Source organism: Mauremys reevesii, linkage group 3, assembly GCF_016161935.1.
Source record: "Mauremys reevesii isolate NIE-2019 linkage group 3, ASM1616193v1, whole genome shotgun sequence".
NCBI classification, from domain to species: Eukaryota; Metazoa; Chordata; order Testudines; family Geoemydidae; genus Mauremys; species Mauremys reevesii.
In genome coordinates this window covers 38,701,733-38,716,376 of record NC_052625.1, presented here as the reverse complement: position 1 = coordinate 38,716,376, position 14,644 = coordinate 38,701,733, and the positions used below count along the sequence as shown (strand labels likewise).

The 14,644-nt window shown below is 41.4% G+C and overlaps 1 protein-coding gene across 1 annotated transcript in view; it reads right to left on the bottom strand.

The window, feature by feature from the left end:
- Positions 1-365: 365 nt before the first annotated feature.
- The window catches only part of ABCG8 (ATP binding cassette subfamily G member 8), a 53,825-nt gene continuing 39,546 nt past the window's right edge, over positions 366-14,644 (bottom strand). Inside the window, exons 6-15 of the mRNA XM_039532213.1 lie at positions 14,063-14,301; positions 13,495-13,627; positions 10,600-10,869; positions 9,108-9,273; positions 8,926-9,018; positions 7,113-7,312; positions 6,899-6,975; positions 4,065-4,332; positions 2,783-2,910; positions 366-1,815 (exon numbers count right to left, since the gene is read on the bottom strand). Coding sequence (XP_039388147.1) covers positions 1,678-1,815; positions 2,783-2,910; positions 4,065-4,332; positions 6,899-6,975; positions 7,113-7,312; positions 8,926-9,018; positions 9,108-9,273; positions 10,600-10,869; positions 13,495-13,627; positions 14,063-14,301 — 1,712 coding nt within the window. The 3' untranslated portion in view covers positions 366-1,677. The remainder of the gene's footprint in view (positions 1,816-2,782; positions 2,911-4,064; positions 4,333-6,898; positions 6,976-7,112; positions 7,313-8,925; positions 9,019-9,107; positions 9,274-10,599; positions 10,870-13,494; positions 13,628-14,062; positions 14,302-14,644) is intronic.

The window sequence follows — 14,644 nt, the reverse complement described above, 5'->3', positions numbered from 1 at the left end:
GGAGCTTTTTGGTTTTTTTAAACAAGAAAACTAAAAAAAATGGTAGAAGTCACCAGAAAAGAACCTTGACATGTTCTGGATTCCTACTGCTGTCTAATGGTGAATCTAGTTCATTCAGTCCTACTTTACCTCCTCAGGCTGGGCTCTGTCCGGGAGTTAATCACAGTGCAACCCCCGTGACAGCACCATTCATTGAACGGAACTAATGAAACAGTGTCTGGTATTTTTTAAATTATTTTTTGAGATTTCCTCTTTTTTTAAAAAAAAAAATCTGTATTTATATAATGTCCAAGGCATTATAACTAATTAAACTGTTTTCCATTAACTGAAGTATTACAATTATTGAAATTAGAATAGGAGATTTATTTAGTTTTTACATAAACATACAGATAATTAGGAATGCATCCACATCATGTACTGTTTTTTAAACAAGTTAGGTATGTAAAATCTAATTTATACATGCAGTTAGTCTGACTGCACAGGCAAAAGGTAATGTCACATGGAAACTGCTAATTGCAGCCACTGGTATACACCATGTCTAATCTGTGTGAGCAGTTGTCGTAGTTGCATACCTTGTATGCATTACATGTAAGCATGTAACTAGATGCACAACTGCAGGTATTCTTTGAATGCACTATTAACCCATTTAAAAAAAATCAGGCCTGGTGTATTCAGCACCAAGAATGTGAGGATACAGACTTAGTAAACTGCTAGAATACTGACTGGTTGTATGCAGGATGATGTTCATTGTTTTTTTTTATAATGACATTTTTTTAATATTGTCAAATATAAACTATGGCAATATAATACATAGTGACATGTTGATTTGTAACAAGGAATCATCCATACAGTCAACAAAAGTGCATCAACAACATGCAAATAAAATACAAATGCAGAATCTCTGAAACATTTAACAATTGTTCTGAGTTATTTTTAACTCTCTGGTTTGGATCATTACCTTCTGCCTACATAAAATTCTTCAGTAGCTTCAATGAAATCACATGCTTCATCTCCTGTCCTAAATTGCTTTGTTACAAAGTTACCATTCTCTGTCTGCTCTCTTGCACTGAGTGAAGTGATTTATATATAGTGTATACACTAGGATCTTTGTGGGTGAGAGATGTTGAAAAATGTAAATCATTATTTTCATTATACTGTTACTCTGAGTCTCCAAATTAAGTATATGGTCAATATTCATTTAGAATCTATAGACCAGATCCTCAGCTGGTGTAAATTGGTGTAAGTTCATTTAAGTCAAGGGAGCTGCACTGCTTTACACTAGTATGAGGATCTGGCCCCATATTCTTGAACTAAAACATATATGTGAGTCACATGCATCTTGTCACCTATATAATGATGACGTCAAAAGGAAAAAACGTTGAAGGCACAAGTTAGTAGTTTAGTTTTTTCACTACTTATAGCACAGAGTCAAAGATTCTGAAGCTGGCTTTCAACTATCTGTATTCTGCTGCCATCCAGTGGTTTACATAAAACAATGTGATATTAAAAGAATGAGTTTTACGGTACATCTTTGCTGTAGCGTATTAATAAAACATGAACATTGTGAAGTGTAAAAGGTGGGATCCCTTTCGTGGTGAGGGAGTGGGCAGGTGTTTTACACGAGTCACAATAACCAACCACCCACTAGTGCTAATCTTTTCCTTCATTTTTACCCTGTTACCAATCTTGATTTGATTTCTGCTTGATGAACCTCAGAGATAAATAGTATAAAAGCATGAAACCAGTGCCAATACCAATGAGGATGAGGTAGCTTGCGTAGAGAGGGTACGAGTCCAGATTCATAGCTTGAATTACCTGTAAGCACAGACACCACAAAACAGTGATTAAAAATCTCTTTAAAATGGATGTGCAAAGTGACACATCTCTTTGGTTTTGCTCCTCTTCCTTCCTTGCCCCGGGTGGCTTTTGTGTTCTTATTTTCAGTTACAGCAAGATCAGCTTTGTCACACCTCTCAACAAGTGTATCGTTAGGAGGAACACAGCTCTATTTCTAAACAGTGTTTTCCAACAAACGTGTAGCTGAGGTTTGTGAAGGGAATTATTGCTCTTTTAAAATGGATTCCATCTTTTCCCCTCCCCAGATAACGAGGCACCATGTAAATATTCTGACACAAATCTGCCACTGCATGACCTGTCTCAAGCAGAGGCTGCCATTTGTGCTATATGATATGGTGTCTTCAGTATATGAACACACATCCACTGGAGGACCAAAGTGACACCACCAGACTTGTTCCATTTAGTATCTACAGTAACAGACACTCCAAAAATGAAATGCCAAGACATCCAATCACTACACCAGTGGCTCTTCATGTTATTCTTGCAGCAGCTGGCACCCGTCCTTTTGTACTGCTTCAAGCAGGCTTTGAAGGTTCCCTAGTACAGGGGGAAAACATACCTCAATCTCTTTCCCTCCCTCCTGTATGCTGGGATGGGACTAATTTAATATGGCTCTGTCAAACTCTGGCCACTTCATTTCCCACTCTGCCTATGTGGGGGCTCAAATAGCGAGTTGACAGGGAAAGGGAGCAGTCATATTATCCCATAAAACTTTGGTGATGCTGCAGCTCAGGCTTACGCCAAAGGTCAAACAGCATGTGCTATGGCTCCAATTTAGCAAAGCTAATGAGCATAAGCACGCCCTGACAGTGCTTTGCTGAATAAAGGCATATATCATTTAGCCAACTACAATAATAAATGCCTTTAGTACCTATTCCTCAAATTATTTATCAAATATAAAAATATCTCTGGGAGACTGACTTACAAGTTTCCCTGGAATTTGAAAGGTAACATTTCCAACTGTCATTTGGTATGTGAGTTCAGTGAACTGAATTTGCATCAGGCTTTCGTAACTCCATCTGACAAAAGATAGTTTAGAAATCCAAAGTGGAACTGGAAAAGATGGTAGGAGGGGGAGAGAAAGAAAGGGAGGAATCTGTCTTAATATAAACACACAAATGAGCTGCCATGTTTACATAAGTTATACGAATCAAATCCTCGTATCAGCTAAGTCTTTGATTAGTTTGTCCACACAAATTAAATATGCATAGAAATTTGGTACCCAAAACTGGATGAAGAATTAAGGTTGGCAAAAAAAAGGACTGTAGCTCTTCTGGAAGGCTTTTTGCATGTCCCCAGTTATGATAAGGTTTTTTGATTTGTTAGTTTGTTTTTACTATATATATTTTACAGAGCCACTTTGTTCCAGTAATAAAATATAAAAGAAGACAGACTCTGGTCAAATTTGACTAAAATTTTAAGTTTTGTTTTAAAAACAAACAGTATTTTTGAAAATATTCCAATAAAGCTTTATTTAAATTGCAGTCTAACAGAATGCTGCTTATGTAGTTCAGACATTGGAACTCTGACCTTGTGCGCGTTGAGTACCCGATACTGACTAGAAACTGACCATAAACAGTACAATTGAGACATCATTGTACAAGTCGAGCTGAAGCTAAATAAGCATTATCAGTAAAAATTATGTTGATTTTTTAAAAACTATTTTTCATTTAAGTACTGTATCCTAAACATTTGTTTCCTTTAAATATTTAACTTGACAGTTCAAATACAACAGTAGCAAAGCAACTCGTATTCTGTTGCTATTTATTACATGACAGTGCTAAATTCTGTGTTAAAGGCTTTCTAAATGACACTTATGTAGCCTTGAGTGTAATTTTGAACTTATCAATGAGACTGGTTTTGTACTCATCTTTGAATTATTTCTATATTTACAAACCCTAGAACAGAACAAAAATAATGTACAGTACATATACTACATTCTTAAATAGTGCTTTTTATCCATCGATCTCAAAACATAGTAGATATTATTCCCATTTTATAGATGGATGGGAAAACTGAGGCACATAGTGATGAATGACTTATCCAACACCACCCTATATGCTAACTGAAGAGTTGAGATTAGAACCCACGTTACTTGAGTTCCTGTCCAGTATTCTATCCACCTGGCTATAATGCCTCAAAAAATTGCCTATGATTTACAAAAGCTATAAGTAGTTGTCAGTTATGACTTCATTTGCCAGTCTTACCTAGCCACAGGTTTTCTAACCTTACCACGAAACCGCCACTCATGAAGAATGTTGTGAAAATGGTGTTGCAGAGGAAGGCTGATAGCTGCAGTGTTGGGAACAGTGCTGCAAACAATAGTGCCATTGCTCGGGCACAGAAAACTACAAGCCAGACTGCCAGGAAGTTAAGAAGGAAATGTTCTGGTTCAGGACTGAGATTTGCCAGCCAGTAGATAGGAACTCCATAAATTATTACAAAAGCACAGTGTTCTGGGAGCTCCCCCAAAATCTGTTGAGGAAAAAAAATCACTGAAAATTATGGAACTTTCTCGTATTAATATATTTATTTTAAAAAATTTTTTGCAGGAAATAACCTATTAAAATGCAATCACCTTCTTTAGTGTTGTCAGTGACACACTAAAAAAAAACAGAAAAAGGAGGATCCTAGCTCATTTTCCTTCCATTTCTAGTTGTGACATTTTCTATAACTAAAACTTAAATTGATAGGCTTCTTTTTAAGGATTATATGTCTTGTTTTGTTACAGTTTGTCAGTTTCTGGGAATTTAAGACATTTCCCATAAAAGCTCATAAACTTGATGGCAATAATGCCACCAACGAGTCTCTGCAAATGTATTTTAGTCCAAATTCTGTTGAATCTTTAAGATGAGTATACTTCTAATCATCCACTATTAAGTCCCTTCCTCATTTTTGCCCACTGTTGGAGCAGCACATTCTGCTGTTAATCCAGGGGTTCTCAAACATCATTGCACCGCAACCCCTTTCTGACAACAAAAATTACTACATGACCCCAGGAAGGGGGACCGAAACTTGAGCCTGCCTGAGTTCTGCTGCCCTGGTGGGGGGCCAAAGCCCAAGGGCTTCAGCCCCAGGCAGAGGGCCTGTAACCTGAGTCCCAGGGCTGAAGCCCTCGGGCTTCAGCTTCAGGCCCTGGTGGTGGCACTCAGGCTTCAGCTTCAGCCCTGGGCCCCAGCAAGTCTAGGCCAGCCCCGGTGACCCATTTTAATGGGGTTGCCACCCACTTTGGTGTCCCAACCCACAGTTTGAGACCTGCTGAGTTGGAAAACAAAAACATTTGAGTTTTGATAAATAAGTAGTAAAAGGCATATGTAGTGGTGTGATCACTTCACCCATGGGAGATAAGGAGTGTACTTGAAGGTCACCTAATAGTATACCTCTACTGCTATGGTTCATAAAAAAAGATATCATTTCATTGTGAAAACTATGTTGTCAATATGAACTACAAAGAATATTTTTTCCCCAGAACCACTCATGAGGGTTGTAAATCTTGTGTGGGAATGGAAGCCTAAATTACAGATGCTGTGGTGGGCAGAGCTTTCCTAAAGGAAGTGATTAGCCTCAGCTCTGGCATATCTTTTTGTAATGTTTTTTTTCTGAAACAATTGTGCTCCATACATTTAATATGGTGGTTTTCTCCAATCACTGTTAGGTTAAACACAATTTGGCCCTCAAAGGTGAAAGATGAAATTGCCACATTCTATGTCACTTTTTTATGCTGCTACTTCTCATCGCTTTGATTTAGAAGTGTGTCTAATGGTTGCATGTACATCTACCATGACCACATTGTGTCAGACTGCAGCATTTACAAAGATTCTTCTGTAACACGGGTCTCTTCATGTTACTAAACTCACAACAACACATCAGTAATGAGGTATGCAGAAAAAAAGGTACGTAAAACTGTCCAAAACAACACATTTCCTTCTCAGAATGCCCAAGGTTGGCACCAAGTTGTGCTTCAAAACCAACTACAGGTTTGTTATTTTAGAGACAATTGTTTTTTTAAAACCACTTTGGGAGCCAAAACTATGGATAGAAGCTCTTGAGAGAACAAATAATAATATGCTTCAGCTGTCCAGCCTTCTGATTTGTAGGCATAGATGTTTACATCTGGAAATCATATAAATGCCATTTGTGTTCAGAAGTGACTAACAGCAAAACTGGGTCTCAAATAAGTGCAACCGCAAATTTATGCCATGGTGAAAATGTACCCCTTGCTGAACACCATGTCAAAGATGCATTGTGAAAACAACCATCCAGTCTGATTTCTAAGCACTCTCTCTAAATTATACATTTGAGGCATTGGACTTAGCCTCCTTGTGCCCCAACACCTCAACCAGGGACAACCTGAAGTGAAAGTGATAGTACTTGCCCTTCATTGATGTCTGTTTCCTATGAAACAGCTATTGCCCATTGTAAACAAACAGCTCTACCTTGACTGCCTAAAGGGTAATGCTGACCTGACCTTGTTCTCTCACCAATTAGCGCAGAGGGCAATGATAAGCTACCGTCCCCTTTAGTCAAAGGCCCACTTTTACCATTTCTCTCCTCTTGGGACTGGCCAGTGAATGGTGGAAGATTACACCTGCACCTCCAACAACACAAAAGGGCTCATTTTCCTTAAAGGGGGCAGGTGTGAGAGCCCCTGCAGCCTGACAGCTCAGTGGTGAGACAGCAGAGAATAACTTCCCTAGTTGATCTGACCTAAGGCTTTTCCATCTCCTGCCCTACCCCAGCCAGTGAGACTTACAAATCCCCTTGTCCCAGCAGTCTAAGAATAGCCATTGAAAGGATCCTCTTGGACATTGACTACTTTCTGACCTAGGGCCAGGTTCATGGTTTATGGAGACAGATGCTTTAAGAGCGTTGTGAGGCTTAATTAATTAGTTAATAAATGTTTGGGAAGCAAGATGACAGCTTTAGATGATAGGCATGGTAAGTGCGAAGTATGAACAAAATTTCATCACCCACACACAAGGTTTTTACTTTTCATGTTAAAACCAGATATACACTTTTCTTGACAGCTGAAACCAATTACCTTAGCAAAGAAGTAGGGAGTAACAGAATACACCCCATCTTCTAAATCATGATAAAGCATAGCTCTTTCTGAATGACCTACAGTATAAAACAGAAACAGACAGGTATATTTCATGTTAGAACTGCCCATAGTCAATACATTTTTCATTACCAATTTAAGTATTATTTTGTTTGATTGTCTTAAAGCATTATCATTAAAACTGACAGACACTTACATTTTGAAATAACATCCAGAACCACTGTGAAGGGGATTAGTGCACCTATCATAAACAACAGTGCTGTTGTGTCCTGAATAGATAGCTTGCTTTTCTCATGACCATAGTATAAGAATCCAATTAATAATGACATTAGAAGGGCCTCAGATCCATGGATTAATAACGTTGAAAGATCTCTGAAGTTACTGGAGATTTGACGACTAAGAAAAACAACAACACTGACCGTAAGATACTATAATAGCTAATAATGCCCATTAAGCTACATTTAGATACTTTGGCCTGATTCTCTTATCATTCACACATATGGAACCACATTGACTTCATATGGGATGAGAATTTGGCGTTTTAGACAGGAACATGTATAGTACAAATCAAAACTATTGTTAACAAATTTCTGGCCAGCTAGCACTTCATGGTTGTCATCATTCTAGATAGCATGGTCATTGGGAAATTCATGGTAGAAGTGGGGATTGAAATCAGATCCTCCAGCTCCAAAATATAGATCCAATCACTTGAGCGAAAGCAGAATCTCTGTTTAAGGATAAATGACACACCATTAAATAATTCTGGCATGATCCAGCGCAGGGATGGGCACACTACGCCCCATGGACCAAATCCAGCCCACAATCCATTTTAAGCCAGCCCACAAGCCACACCACACAGCTTGCCCCTGCTCCAGCCAGGGCGCTGGGTTGGGACCGCACCAGGCGGCTCTGCCCCACTCTGCCCAGGGCGCAGGATTGGGGCAGCACCATGCGGCTCAGCCCCGCTCCAGCTGGGGCACAGGGTCAGGGGGCCACAAAACACGGCTCCCGGAAGCCACTCCAGCTTCTACGTGCTCCAATGGGAGATGCAGGGGCAGTGCCTGTGGATGGGGCAGTGTGCAGAACCGCCTGGCCGCACCTCTGCATAGGTGATGGAGAAGGGCTATGCCACTGTTTCTGGGAGCTCCTTGAGGTAAGTGCTGCTCGGAGCCTGCACCCCCTGAGCCTCTCCTCACAACCCAACCCCCTGCCCCCCTCCCGCTCTCCAAATCCCTCGATCTCAGCACCCTCCTGCACCTCAAACCTCTCAGCCCCACCCCAGAACCTGCACCCCCAGCTGGAATCTGCACCCTTGCCCCAGTCCTGAGCCCTCTCCCACCCTCCAAACCCCTTGGTCCCAGCCCAGAGCACCCTCCTACACCCCAAACGCCTCATCCCCAGCCACATCCCAGAGACCACACACCCCTCCTGCACCCCAACCCCAATTTTGTGTGCATTCATGGCCCGCCATACAATTGCTATTCCTCGATGTGGCCTTCAGGCCAAAAAGTTTGCCCACCCCGATCCAGCAGATAGTAATGGTACTTCAGACACATTAAGCCAGTTAATTACAATTTTTTGAGTAATTGTGAAAGTGCTAGTGAACGTCACAGCCAACTACAGCAGCCATTACCAGTAACAATCATGCTAAAATAAGGATAAACAAATCTCATGCCTCATGATGTCTTAGTCAAAAAAAGTTGATGAAATTTCTTGAATCCCCTTGCCTGGGCGAGCATGGTGCAATTGGCTAGGTTTATAGAGGGGAAAGGTGTGACTGCCTTTCTCTGAAGAATGAAGTAAGAGTGGCAGGATATGGGATGGACGTAGGGTCAGATCTGGTATAACAACTTCTATATTCCAGTGTGACACAAACTCATCACCAGCTTTCTCCAGACTTTCAGCCTATGTTCAACTTGTCCTTCATGCTTCTCTCTTAACATTCATGTCCATAGCATTATTAAATGTTATTCCTGCAAGACATCAGTTTCCTTTTAAAATAAGATTACCTTAGTAATACAGTAAACTGCTTTAAGCCACCTGGTAACTGATCAGTTGACTGGGCGTGCATGTTAATCACCTCTTCTGGAGTAATAAGGGAACTGTTCAGAAGCAAAGAGAGAAAATGGGAGTAGCTCAATTTCAACAACTGTTTCATATCAAGTTCTGTTTATAAATAACATTATTTTACCTTTGTTCACTGTGAACAGTCGTCACACAGGCTCCTTTATTAGCTTTCCATAAGAAGTCATCAGAATCTTTGACCTTCTCCCAGAACAAGGTGGCAAGTGACCTTGCCCTTTTCTGACTTTCCATCTCCTTCTCTTTGCTCTGTTTATCAATGCTGGTCAAATCAACTGCAAGACATTATCTGATATGGGTCTACGTACCTAAGAGATGATAATTTTCTCATATGTGTATTGCTAATAATAAATTTCATCTTCAACAGAACCTACCAAATTATAGCACATCTGTATGATATGATGCGACAGTGGTCACTCTTAATGTTTGTCAATTGCTCTACATAACTCAATACCATTACTTAAGTATTTGCAGTGTGTTCCCTAAATTTTCTCTAGACAACATGCAAATCCTGAATTAACGTTATCTAGTTGCCAAAGGCAAAATTGGACGTTTTTCAGGTTGACTATTACAACATTATATTTTCTATTACAGTATAAATAATTTTTTCTTTCTAGTTTGGCAATGCAGTCTAGTGGCTAGAGGGCTTAGTCTGCCCTCGCGTGCCCCGTTTGTCACATACAGGGGCTCTGAGTGTCCCCTACAGATCCCTCCCCCTCTACAACTGTGCCCTCTTCTTCCCCATCCCAAGTGCTGTGTGTGCCTCCCTTCCTCCCATATAAAGGTCCCCCATTCTGTCCTCCAGCAGAATTCTGTGTGTGCCTTTTCTCCCCTCCTATACTCCTCCTCCCCTCAACCATTCTCATTTATTTATTTACCGGTCTGGGAGCTGTGTCATTCAGGGTGTCAACATTTTAAACTGAGATGGGGACATACTGTGCAGCTCCCCACCCCCACCCTCCGCCCTGAGGCACCCCTCCGACCCCAGCTCACCCCTGCTCCGCGCACGAGCACGAACACCCCGTCGCTGCTTCATTTCTCCTGTCTCCCAGGCTTGCGGCGCCTAAGCTGATTGGCGCCGCAAGCCTGGGAGGCGGGAGAAGTGAAGCAGCTCACCCCTGTCCCGCCTCCTCCCTGAGCATGCCTTGGCTGCTTCACTTCTCCCGCCGCCCAGGCTTGCGGGGCCAATCAGCTTAGGCGCCGCAAGCCTGGGAGGCGGGAGAAGTGAAGCAGCCATTGCCTCCTCAGGGAGGAGGCGGGGCAGAGGTGAGCTGGGGCGGGGAGTTCCCCTGCATGCCACCCCCCCACCACTTGCTGCAGGCAGTCCTCCCCACACTCTCCTGCCCCAGCTCCCTCCGCCTAAATGCCAGCAGCGACTGGGGCGGCCGAAGAGCCGGCCGCCGCGGTTGCTGCTGAAGAAAATGGTGCCCCCCCCCAAATCCCAGCACCGTAGGCAACCGCCTAGGTCGCCTAAATGGTTGCACCAGCCCTGCCTATCGAACAAATGGAATTCAATAAAAATCAGTGCATTACATAAGCTTATGAAAATAAATGATTTCATGCACCCAATTTTTATTTGTTTGATCACATTTGATACTAACCATAGAAATCTGCAGGATTGCTGTATTTTGGGCAGGGATAGCCTATTTCTGTGAAATATTGGACCATGTCCCGGGCTGTTCCCGAATAGATGGTAGTTCCAGAGGTCATCAGAAGAACTAAATCAAAGAGTTGGAAGATATCTGATCGGGGCTGGTGAATTGAAAGGAGAACTAATCTGTTTCCTCTGGCAAGCCTGGACAGTGTTATCACAAGGTTGTGTGCAGTAAAACTGTCTAGTCCAGATGTGGGTTCATCAAGAATCAGTATTCCTGTCAAAGAGAAAAGTTGATGATGGGAAGCATTGTTTGATTTTGTGTTGCATGTGAAATGGCACCAGTACGTAAAATCTTATTGATACACTTTTAAAGATTTTTTTTCAAAGCAGCAAGATCAAATATTATTTAACAAGGAGAAAATTCCCTTCCCTAAAGTTCTTTCTCCACATTACCAAACCATTTCCTGTAGTCCCAATCCTGTGCCTACAGAAATTAATAAGAATTGACATTGACTTTCAATGGGAGTAGATCCAGGCCCTATATTTTAATTTCCAGTGTTTTTCTCCCAACTTCCAGCTTTATGTAATAGATACAAGACTGTAATAGTAGTCAGTTCTGTATCTTTCCATGTACAGTAACTCCTCGCTTAAAGTCGTCCCAATTAACGTTGTTTCGTTGTTACGTTGCTGATCAATTAGAAAACATGCTCGTTTAAAGTTGTGCAATGCTCCCTTATAATGTACTTTGGCAGCTGCCTGCTTTGTCCACTGCTTGTGGAAAGAGCAGCCTGTTGGAGGTAGCTGGTGGAGGCTTGGAACCAGGGTGGACCAGCAGCCCCTCCCCCAATCAGCTCCCCGTTCCCCTAAGTTACCTGTGCAGCAGCCACCCAGCAGGCTATCAATTGTTGGGCAGTTCAGCTGTCCCTCCCCCGACTGCCATGTGCTGCTCCTGCCCTCTGCCTTGGAGCTGCTCCTGGGAGCCTCCTGCTTGCTGTGCAGGGAGGGGGGAAGAAGGGAGCTAATGTCAGGGTGTCCCCCTCCCCCTTGCTCCTGCATCCTGCTTACCCCATTTCCACAGAGCAGGGGGACACATGACAGGGCTCAGGATGGAGGGAGCTTGCTGGTAGCAGCTGCTGTCTTAGCTTCCTAATCTACTTAAAAAGACAATGTACTTAGAGTGCAGTCAGCATACTTAAAGGGGTAATGCGCATCTCTCTCTCTCTCTCCCACATACAGAGTGTGTGTCTCTGTCTCTGTCTGCCATGCTGTCTCCCCTCCCTCCATTTGTGCTGCCTTGTAGAGTGTGAAGTTACATTAACAACACTATGCTAACCCTTGAGGGCTCAGCCGAGTGCTAGTTCATCATTTAGCAGCAAGGCATTCCCTGGGAAATATCCCACCTTCTTCCACCCTCTGACTCCACCATCTATTTCAACCAAGCTTCACAATCACCATTGCTGTGTACAGTATGAAACTGTTAAAAACTTATACTATATATATATATATAGTCCTTTGTCTGGTGAAAAAAAAATTCCCTGGAACCTAACACCCCCACCCCTAGTTTACATTAATTCTTATGGGGAAATTGGATTCACTTAACATCGTTTCGCTTAAAGTTGCATTTTTCAGGAACATAACTACAAGGTTAAGCGAGGAGTTACATGAGATGTAGATGCAGTGTGGTTAGAGTTTAGTGCAATACTTCCACTCATATTCTGTGTTCAGACTACTTGCATCATTCAGTTGAAAAGAGTCACAGGGGGTATGTAAAGTCCTCAAAACCAGAAAGTTAAAGTTATTCCCCCCCCCAAATAGGAACATGAAAGTGAAAAGGGTAGAAATAAGTTCTACGTTAATATTTTCTATCTGAAGTTTTCTTTGCAATTGGTTGTTGAAAACTCAAGTGGAATAATGTCAAATATTTTGAGACCTACTATTATTCACTGTTTATATTGAGGCCCCAAGTAGTATATCAAGTGCTGTACAGGCACACACAAAATCATGGGCCTAGATCCTAAAAGATATTTAGGCATGTAGCTCTCACCTAAATCCCTTTGTGGATCTGGACCATGGTTCCTACTCTGAAGAGCTTATTATGAGTAAATATAGAGTTTGACGTGCTAAAAAGGAGAAATTTGTATTTAATTTATCTTTTCCTGGAAACTGAAAGTGTTTTGCATCAATACATATCTCTTTTCCTGAGCAGCACTTACTGAAAAACATTTTTTTGCCTTCCTTGTAATTGTGGAAAAAATAGCCTTATCTACACACGGAATTGTCAGACCCATGTTTCCTAAAGAAGGCAAGTGTACTGATAGAAACTGCAATATAGACATAGATTAGGCTTTATTACCACCATTTTAGCAGATGAGAACAGGGGTAAAAACAGCTGAGCCTCCTTGAGTTTTCACTGCATGGGGGCTCACCCTGTTGGTAATTTACAAATCTGAAAAATCCTAGTGTAGCCACAGGCACTGAGATTACCATCTAGTACCCTGATCCTACAAATTGTTATTAACATAATCTTTACTCTCACAAATAGCCCAACTGAAGTCAACAGGACTAATAGTGTGCGTAAGAGTTTGAAAGACTGGGCACATAACACTGGAAAAGTGATTACAAGTTATAGGGTCTGATTCTGATTCCACTGAAGTTAACAGAAATTCTTATGGTGATTTAAATGGGAGAAGATTAAGTCACTAAACTGCATAATAAAGCCACTAATGTCCAAGTAAATAATCTTCCCTGCTTGTATTTAAAATGTAAATAAGTACAATTGCTGCAGCCAGTGGGGAAAAAAAAAATTTCCCTTATTAATGTAACCTCTCTTCCCTGCCCCCCTTCCTCCCCGCCAATCTGGTTTTGTGGTTTAATTAAGATGGATGACTTTATTGCTCACCAGGGTTCCATAGCAGCTGCACTCCAATGCTTACTCTTCGCCTTTCTCCCCCCGACACACCTCGGATGTATTCATTCCCTACTCTTGTGTTTGCACACTGTCGTAACCGCAGTTCTGCTATAACATTTTCCACCTGGATGGTCCGGGATAAAGCAAGGGTTAGTTGTTTAATCATTAAGTACAATGCACAGTGCACATCCAAAATTACATTTGGCTTTCATCATCATTCAAATATTACTGTGCTATCTGATCAATAGCCAGCTTAAAAGAAACCTTGACTTTCTCAGAGGCAACATTTTCTAAAAATTCAGCAATTCATTTCTTAAATTCAATTCATTTCCCTAACGCTTTCCCTAAATTGCCATTTGGAACAACTGCAGCTTTCTATCTGGGAGCAAAAAAAATTAAAACCTATTTATAAGCAAAAATAGACAAATCAAGCTTTAGATTTTACAACGTACACAACAAATGCCCAGTTCAATTTAACTGTTCTGACCCCAAACATACTTGGGTAATTATGTCAAATACATTTTTGATAACTTTATTTTTTTTCAGCAGCTTTAATTACCCTTTTTTCCCTTTGTGAGTCTGAAAAAGTCTTCGGGAGACGCAGTTTTGCAATGAATAATAATGTTTCTTTGACTGTTAGGTTGGGTAGTAGTTGATCATCCTGACGCACATGTGCAACACATTTCTTAACAAGCTGGTGAGTACTGGGTTTTCCATTGATTATGATTTGGCCAGATTTGATTTTGCCACCATGATCTCGACAGGTTATCACATCAAGTAAGGATGTTTTTCCACAGGCTAGAAAAATCATAATTTAAAAAGTTAAAAATCTCTCTGGGTCAAATTCTAGAGCTGTTCCATTTGGTTACAAAAATGAGGCACAAGTTTTTGCCACATTCATGTGCCTCCATATTCACCCCCATCCTCTCTGTAGCTTATTTCAGAACCCCTGAAGGAGAACAGCCTGTGAAGGAAGGGATGGTCTCTAGCTGATTAGCTGTCCCCAGAGGGCTCCTCCTGGACTACATTTGCAGAGGTCCTGCCTGAATGTGGAGTGAGAACTGCAGCAGAGAGCTTCTAACACATGCTTCTCCTTCTGGCTGCCCGTATCATAATGCTAAGTATGGTATAACATATAGGA